The following is a 9,652-nucleotide window of genomic DNA, read 5'->3' as shown; positions in this document are numbered from 1 at the left end:
CCTTCTGCTTTCAGCAAATAAATCTCTTTTTTTATGATTCCCTTTTCTCTGTAATAATAAAACAGTACCTGTACTTGATCCCAACTAAGATATAATTACCCCTTATTGGGGGCAGAACAGCCCTATTGGGTTTATTTAATGGTTAAATGATTCCCTTTTCTCTGTAATAATAAAACAGTACCTGTACTTGATCCCAACTAAGATATAATTACCCCTTATTGGGGCAGAACAGCCCTATTGGGTTTATTTAATGGTTAAATGATTCCCTTTTCTCTGTAATAATAAAACAGCAGCAATAACAAAATATAAAAAAGAACAACATATATATATGTATATGTATATATATATATATTTAAATGTGTAATAAGTTGTAAGTTACAACCAAACAACAAGAAATGATTGTAATAACATTCCTAGTACATAAGCAGTATTTTGTTTAGAAGTCTTTATCTGCACCAATCCAATGATACACAAACATCAGAATGTTACTGTACTTGGGAATAATGCCTTGTACAATAAATCTGGGTTTAGTAATGTCTATGTCATTTCCAATGTCAAAATTCCATATAATAAAAGAAGATTATAATGAAAGGTAAAGCTGCCCTACCCAGGGTACAAACTTCTGGGGTAACCACCAATGTAATAAGCCTCAGATTGCTTTACCATATTCAGCTTCTAAAGACTACTGGTGTTGTTTTTGCAAAATGATATATTGCATCTCTATCTTACCTTGACAATTCTTAAAATAAAATAAAATACAACTTTAAATTTGTAAAGCAGGGTTCCTCAAACTACGGCCCACGGGCCGGATACGCCCCCCCAAGGTCATTTACCCGGCCCACACCTCCGATGCGTCCTCACCACTGGCTACTAACTGTCTGCCTCAGCATGGTCCTTGGCCCCAATGTTGTCCCCAGGTCCCACCGGCCGACACGTCCAGCATCATTAGTATCTGCCGGTGAGCCGTGGTGACATGATGCACTGGGGCTGAGGACCACACTGAGACAGGCAGGTAGTAGCCAGGGTTGAGGGCGCAGCAGGGGGCGGGGGGGCGCATAGTTTGAGAATTAACTATAGTCTGGCCCCCCAACAGTCCGAGAGACCGTGATCTGGCCCCCTGTTTAAAAAGTTTAAGGACCCCTGCTATAAAGTTAGTAATTCATGATTAATCATCAGCCACTCCTTCTGCCATTTCAGTCCGGTTTTGAAATCCCATATAGTTCGCATCAGGCTCAGGATACCTGCGACGGACCAGCTGCACAACACAAGATGGTAATGGAATACGATTACCGGAGCCTAAAGAACCATGGATCCAGTCTGAGATGTTTCTGTAAGCGGCCCGACGCATGAACCTATGCACAATACATCGCATCACATTACAGAAACTGCCATTTTACAGATGAATGCACATCAACAATAGGTATGTGATCTATTACCCAGAAAGCTCGGGACATGGGGTTTGGTAAAAAGGAATCTTCCCGTAATTAATTTGGATCAGAATCCTTTAAAAGGCACTTGTCACACTAAAACTGTTTCCCCCATGAGAGGTGCAGGGCTAATATATATATATATATATATATATATATATATATATATATATATATATATATATATATATATATATATATATATATATATATATATATATATATATATATATATATATATTATTTTTTAAGTTGGCCTTTCCGGAAATTATGAACTTTTTGGATATTGGATTTTTTGGATAACGGATTCACATATATATACATATATAATTATTTTTAATAATACTGTGACATAAATACTATAATATAGATGTGTAGAATCAATCATATAAAGTAGAAGGAAAGGTGAAAACTAAGTAAGCTTTATCAGAATGGTCTATATAAATACAGCCATAAACACTCACAGAAACGCTGAGGACGATAGTCCTCTATCAAAAGAAACACAGGATTTCTTGTCTTCTTTTTGGTAAACATGTTCTTCAGTATCAGGCTTCCTCCTGGGGTGGAGTCTGCACAGCTTTCTCCTCTCTCCCTTCTCCTGCACTTCCCCTTCCATAAAAATTCACTCCCCCTCCCATCAGAATGTGTGATCTGAGTTACCAACGGTTAGAGCTGCAGCAGGAAGCTACAAGAGTCCAAGCTAAAATGGCAGCTGCAATCTTAAACAAACAGAGGGAACTTCTAGGGCTGTTTACTCATTTATGGCAAAGCTTTCTGCTAAATAAATATAGCATTCTAGGTGGCACTAATGTGGCAAAACTATTGGCAGTAAAATGCCAAAATGCCTTTCCTTCTCCTTTAATATAAGTAATATATTTATGATGACCCATAATATGCCAATATATGTAACAAACTTAGTGATCTGACAAAGAAGGCACTGACATGGAATAAAGAAATCTAGATTCCAAGAGCAAAAAAATCCTCAAATTATTTGCTTACATGTTGGTAACTTGTTCTACATTTCTGCCGGTGTTTTCAAGGATTTTCTCTTCACTGCATAACTGAAGCAGCTCGTTCACCTGTGTGATACATGAATACCTTCCAATAAAGTACTTCTTCAGTTTATCCTCCTCTCGGCAGCAGAAAGATTCAAGCAGACTCGGCATCGGCACACAGTTTTCACAGGAGCACCAGCTGGTGTTTCCTACCCTTGGAGCCGCCCCCTAAAGTCATCAAGGTAAAAGAAGATATAAATGTAGTTGTTATTCCTGCGATTAAAGAAGAAGGGTGACAGATGTATTGAGAATACAGATATGGGACCTTTTATCCAGAATGCTCTGGACCTTTCCGGATAAGGGGTCCATAATTTGGATCTCCATACCTTAAGTCAGCTGAAAAATCATTTAAACATTATTAAACCCAATAGGATTTTGCCCCCAATAAGGGGTAATTATATCTTAGTTGGGATCAAGTACAGGTACTGTTTTATTATTACAGAGAAAAGGGAATCATTTAACCATTAAATAAACCCAATAGGGCTGTTCTGCCCCCAATAAGGGATAATTATATCTTAGTTGGGATCAAGTACAGGTACTGTTTTATTATTACAGAGAAACAGGAATCATTTAACCATTAAATAAACCCAATAGGGCTGTTCTGCCCCCAATAAGGGGTAATAATATCTTAGTTGGGATCAAGTACAGGTACTGTTTTATTATTACAGAGAAAAAGGTATCATTTTTAAAAATCAAAATTATTTGCTAATAATGGAGTCTATGGCAGATGGCCTTTCCATAATTTGGAACTTTTTGGATAACGAGTTTGCAAGCTATGCCTGTCATCTTTTCAAATAGAGGTGCAGCAATGCTCTTTGGGGCCTTGAATAGTAATCTAGGTGCAAATGGTATGTGCCCTAAGTGGGGTAATTTAGTGCCACTTAATACTTACATAGTTACATAAGGTTGAAAAAAGACCAGAGTCCATCAAGTTCAAACCTTCCAAGTAAACCCAACCTATACTTACCAATCTATACACTCACATACATAAACTATATAATGTTCTGGGCTTTGTGACCAGACATAAGTAAATGAGCCTTGTGTTGTTAATAATGCATTTCTAGCACTGGAGTGTACAAAACAAGAGAATTGTCTAATGCAGGGGGTCTTTTTTGGTCCAGCTCCCCCCATGGCAGCCTAAACCATGGCCAGGGACCCCCTTAGTTTAGAGCAGGGGTCCGCAACATTTTATACCCGTGAGCCACATTCAAATGGAAAAAGGGTTGGGGAGCAACACAAGCATGGAAAATGGTCCTGGGGTACCAATGATTAGCTATTTGGTAGCCCCTATATGGACTGGCAGCCTACAGAAGGTTCTGTTTGGCAATAACACTGGGTTTTTATGAAACCAAAACTTGCCTCCTACCCAGAAATTCAGAAATAAGCACCTGCTTTGAGGCCACTGGGAGCAACATTCAAGAGGGTTGGTGAGCAACATGGTGCCCCCGAGCCAATGTTGGGGATCACTGGGTAAAAACCATTTGGACATGGCTGAAAGATTAAGCAGATCAAATTTCAGTTGCACAACCCCTTTAATAATTATAGTACCATGGTGTCTGGTCTCCAAGACAAATGGCAACATCCCAGAATGCATGCAAAGCAGGAGACCCCACCCACAGAAACGTTTTTTCAAACCAAAAGGAATTTTCTGTGAGCTTATTCTATATTTCCTGCTTTGCAAGACACAATATGCAGGACAGCAAATTAAGGTTTATCAAAACGTTGCTTCAGATGTATCTTGGACAGTAAATAGGCTTTCCCTCTCAGTGTTACCCACATATGCCATAAGGCTAGGCACCCCCAGAGCCAGAGGCCAACCATAGGTGCCGGCCAAACAGACTGGTAACCACAGGAATTATTAAACTATTCAAATAGAAAATCATTTCTAAAATATATTATTCAAATAAGAAAATGATAAATCACCGAATGATCAGTCTCAGCGGGCATGGATAACTGGGCAGAGCCGCCATCTGTGCCTGAATGGGAGTGTGCCATTTCTGGAAAATGAGAGTGGAACAGTTTCATTCTATAAATATGAACTGACTTTTGCATTTATTAATTGTTTTAAAACAATATGAAAAACTGTTTATTAATTAATGGGTGGTGCCAATGCACCTGACCAACCTGGGCCAATAAACAGTGAGCAAGAGCACCAATAGAAACCGGGGAACCCTGCCACTACAGCCATCGAGTGACCATGGCATAGCTGGGCAGGCAGAATCATTGGGATCTATTTGCATTTCTTTTTTTTGGGACGGACACCTGGAAGCCAAACATTCTATTTTTTCCATGTGGCATTGCCTTAGAGAAGAAGTTAACCTTTAATAAAGCTAATTACTCTCTTGTTTTCTATTACTTCTAACTAGGAGGTTAAAGAACGTATTGCTTGCACATTGCAGCTGCACCGACTCATTTACCCCTAAGCTCAGGTGAGTAGACTCTAGGGCAGGAGAGATTTGCCCCCTTCCAAAGCCGGCAACAAATTCATCTCCGGATTTATAGCACAGGTACAGTCACCTATGTTCCCTCAAATATATATAGCACTGCCCTGTTTGGCGGCAAGGAGGCGGCTAGGGGGGTTTTATATCCCTTAGTGCCCTTGTACTTCTGCCCTGAATCACCCTTACTGCCTGGCTAATGTAAAAATACTTTCCATCCTTCTTGGAAATGAATACTGACACCAATGTTAATGCTGTTGCATTCTTCAATGTAAGTCAGTTCGATTAAGCATGAATTAGGATGAATCTAGAAACTGCCTCTACCAAGCAGGGAAGCTGATGTATAGCTCATTTATACTCATAATGATTTACACACGCCAAGAAATCTGATAATTTAAGCAAATCTCCACTCTGATCTTCTAAAAAGCAGCAGAACAACAAAATACAGGGAATTAATTTGCATTGAGAGAGAAATCAGCCTACCGAATGAAGTCTGACAGTACAGAGCACAGGGGCAGTTAGATGGTATCAGATGGGTTCCCTCCTGCACAAACTCTTGGATCCAAAACCTAGAGGCAGTAGAATAGGAGAGTAAGTAGAGCATATTACAATAACATAATACATAGCATTTAGGTGCACCAGGAGAAACATCAACTTACCGAATAAGGTTTGCCTGAATCACTGAACACAGTGGCAGATGATTGTTTTCTCCAGCTGGACCTCTGGTATCCAAAATATAGAGGCAGAAGAAAACAGCCTGGGGGCTCAGTATAGAGTTTTTATGCCAAAGAGCTTAGGAACAAGGTGTGATATTGCAGTCATGAAGCTCCTCAATGGGAGCAGTAGAGGCAAGGTCTAGCTGAACACCTCTACTGAACAACTCTATATATGTAACTAACAGGCCATTGCATTGTACGCAAGACAAACAAAAAGAGGCAACTGGAAACTGATCTCCCCTATATATAGGGAGGGACGACGCAATTTGTCATGGCTAAACACACCTCTAGTCTTTTACAGCAGTAGGTAGCGTTGTGACACAAACACATTGCAGGTAAGAGGAAGCGCTGGTTTCTATTTTTGTTATGTAGTAATTGCATCCCAAACATTTACTTGAACAATTGAATAGATAGATAGATTCAACTTTATTGTCATTACACAAGTACACGTACAAGGCAACGAAATACAGTTTAGGTCTAACCAGAAGTGCAATTAGCAGAAAGTACAGGATAAGGGTATAAGTTCTAAGTGCATTTAAAGGGATATGTGCAGGTAGAGCTATAGGTACTTATTACAGAAGATTCACTGGTGAGCATATATACAGACTACAGATTACTAGTAACCATACTTATGAATTTACAATGGATGAATCATATATAAAGGTATTATTAACTGTTAGTCAGAAATTTGCAGATAGATATGAACATAATATACAGGTTGCTAAATTCTACAGACAGGAGTTTACAAGTGAACATTTACAGATGAATATGGACATAGTGTACAGGAATTTACAGGAATTTACAAGTAGACATGTGCGAATATATACTCAGTCAGAGGTTTTACAAATATATTGTAAGTGGGTATTTGTATTTTTGTATTTTCAAACAGATATGTACATTGTGTTGCAATATTAAATAGTGTAAAGTGTAATTAGTATAATGGTAAGAGTATAGGGTTGGAGATGTAAACAGGTGTCAGTGGGGGGCAGAGTTCAATAAGGAGACAGCTCTATGAAAGAAGCTGTTCCTCAGTCTGTTGGTTCTTGACCTGAGACACCTGAAGCGCCGTCCAGAAGGCAGGAGAGAGAACAGTTTATGGGCGGGATGAGAGTAATCCTTAAGAATACTGCGTGCTCGACGCACACAGTGTTTCTTTTGAATGTCCTCAATGGCTGGAAGTGGAGTCCCTATAATACGCTGGGCAGTTTTCACCACTCGCTGCAGTGATGAATGATACAAAATGATGCATTCTGTCAGACATTTAGATAAAAATAAAAAAATACAACATTTCATGGGGGAAAACATCTTACTGAATTCTGTCGGTTATTTTGTAACGTGTAAAAAAAATAAACCTACTTTGGGGACACAGGCATCATGGGGATGAGGAATGGACACTGACATTAAATAGAACAACTTCTTCTGCTCAGAGCTTTCATCCTCAGTTTTAGGATCAAGAAAGAAAAGAATAACCCAGATTAGGGTGGCATGAAAGTGCTTTTAGGGCAGTGATCCCCAACCAGTGGCTCAGGGGCACCATGTTGCTCCCAAACCCCTTGGATGTTGCTCCCAGTGGCCTCAAATTTGGTGCTTATTTTTGAATCTCTGGTAAGAAGGCAAGTGATTGTATAAAAACCCAGGTAATGCCAAACAGAGCCTCCTGTAGGCTGCCAGTCCACATAGGGGCTACCAAATAGCCAATCACAGCTCTTATTGGCACCCCGAGGAACCTTTATCATGCTTGTGTTGCTCCCCAACACTTTTTCCACTTGAATGTGGCTCATGTGTATAAAAGGTTGGGGATCCCTGCTTTAGGCAGTGGATCAGAAACACAAGCCCAGCCCCAAGGATTTTGGCCCCAGGCATAACCAGATTTAGAAGCACATTTTTGCTGTCATTACAGCTTAGGCTGGAGGCTAAAGAGTATTTAAGGTCAAATAGGGAAGAGCACCAATAGAGTGCACTGTACGTTAGGGAGACACAGGTGTCATGGAGTTGGTGGTGCCTGCCTGTAATGTGCCAGTATATGCACTGGTGCCAGTTAGCGATAATGTGTGTGTTGTTGGTCTGTGCATAGTTTGTGCTTTGAATGGCCAATATTTTGGGAAAAACAATACTATGTATTTCACCTTTCATTCCAATAACCTTTATTTTCCTAGTAACAATGGCATCAAATACAATGTTCACTGGCCAGTGGCAACCCTTTTATTGTATACACAAACACACAAGTTTGTCAGGATCTCCTTGGGCCTGCCGGGCCCGATACTGCATAGTCCTATAGTCTGTATATTTTGGGATGCTAGGGGTGTTCTTGCTGCAGTTTGACATTGTCGCTAGCAGAGTGCCAAGCCATATGATCTGAAGCCTTGCCATTTACCAATTCTTTGAGGTGGGAAGTTGAGACTGGGTGTCTTACCTGAGTGTTCTCGATGGATGTGTTATATTGGGTTTAAAGGGCCCATATTTTGTTCAGGTGGAGACGGAAAAACAAAATCCTGATTCAGATGGAACTTTGAAATGACCTTAGGTTAAAACCCTGGGATTGGAGGCAGAATTGCTTTTTCTCTATGAGAAACTACAAACAGAGGCCTACATAAAAAAATGCCAGCTTGAATAAAGGGATGGGCTACTAAATTCACACAAGTCTTCCTGCAGGACTGAGAGCATCACATTTAGATCTCAGAGGAAGCTTGCAAGAATGTTTTGACATTTGGACACAATGCTATCTGAATTGTCACAATGCTATCTATCTAGAGAATATTCTTCATCAAATGACTGTGGATCCTTCTCGCAGGACTCACCCCTTGGTGGGATATCTAACGTTTTTTGTTTTTTTAAAAATCTCAATATGGTTGGTAGGGGACCCTTTTTTATCTAAGATTAGGGCTTCAGGAGCCATGCTGTTAAATCCAGGTGCCGTAAATTAGGGTGGTCAGCTAGACCCTCTGTAGCATCTTCTCTTAGGGGAGGTGTACAGAATTGTCTGCTGCGATGAGTTTCCTTCCATTCTGTCTTTTTGATAGCCCTAGGAACACGTGCAATGGGGATGGAGGGTGTAGGAAGTATGTATAGAAGGTTGAAAAGCCAGGGGTAGTACTAGAGAATCCCCTTATATTGTCAGTAAATCTGTGCTTCTGTCCACCCAAGGGGCAACCTACTTTATTGCAAGAGTCAGAAATACTTGTGGATGGAAACACTTCGTAGTGTTGAGTTTCTCAACACCCAATACTGGTGTACTGCTTAATTAAAAGGATGGTATTACCATTATATATTGCAGAGCAACAAGAACTAGAACCTGCCAGTAAATCAAAAACGGAAAACCAGCAAATGCTACATCAAATAATAAACAACTCCAGTCCTCTGAAGGGAGGCCCTGCTGCCAGTCAGCGGAAAGCATTTCACCCTTATAAACACACACATACAAAGGCAAGCTTGAATCGCTGTGCTTTTCTTTGGCTTGTTGCTATATAATTAACATTGAGGTTCAACTACATCTAATCAAAAGGGAGTAAGTCGATATTATAATGCTGCTTCTGAGCTTAGTAACCAGAGTAACAAACAAATGCTGGCAATTAGAGCATGGGAGCATTCCCAACAGAGACTCCAAAAATGACCTTGTATTGAATTGGTTACAACTACCAGACTTATTTAGGGCCTAAAAACACAGGGTGAGATGCCAGCTCTTCACAAAATTCACCAAAAACATACACCAAATGTTGATATTAAAACTTTATAACAGGGTTGCCACCTGGACGGCAATTTACAAGTATTTTATTTGCTCAGAGGAACAGTAATTGGTTACCAAGATGACACTGTGTTGCCTTATTTTTGCAGAGGCAAAAACAGAGAAACAGTTGATGGAACAAATGTAAATGTTTTCTTATGGAAGTTTAGGAAACAATCCCATGGAGGGACATCACGGGGGGTCATTATATACTAGGGTTGCGGCGCTACATGTGTAGATTGGAGAGCCTGAAATATCCATGAAAGACTTGCTTCTGCAGGACACCTATGCATGT

At 40.1% G+C, this 9,652-nt stretch overlaps 1 protein-coding gene across 1 annotated transcript; it reads right to left on the bottom strand.

Moving 5' to 3' along the window:
* Positions 1-328: 328 nt before the first annotated feature.
* LOC101735271 (P2X purinoceptor 7-like) lies at positions 329-5,891 on the bottom strand. Its single transcript, XM_031894791.1, has 5 exons — positions 5,580-5,891; positions 5,404-5,489; positions 4,406-4,479; positions 2,427-2,650; positions 329-1,352 (listed from the first exon to the last, which is right to left on the bottom strand). Exons 3-5 carry the CDS (start codon positions 4,475-4,477, stop codon positions 1,166-1,168), a joined length of 483 nt encoding a protein of 160 aa, XP_031750651.1. The 5' UTR covers positions 4,478-4,479; positions 5,404-5,489; positions 5,580-5,891; the 3' UTR covers positions 329-1,165.
* Positions 5,892-9,652: the final 3,761 nt, after the last annotated feature.

This window comes from Xenopus tropicalis, chromosome 10, assembly GCF_000004195.4.
Source record: "Xenopus tropicalis strain Nigerian chromosome 10, UCB_Xtro_10.0, whole genome shotgun sequence".
NCBI classification, from domain to species: domain Eukaryota; kingdom Metazoa; phylum Chordata; class Amphibia; order Anura; family Pipidae; genus Xenopus; species Xenopus tropicalis.
The sequence above is the reverse complement of the archived record's forward strand: the minus strand, read 5'-3'. Positions and strand labels throughout refer to the sequence as shown.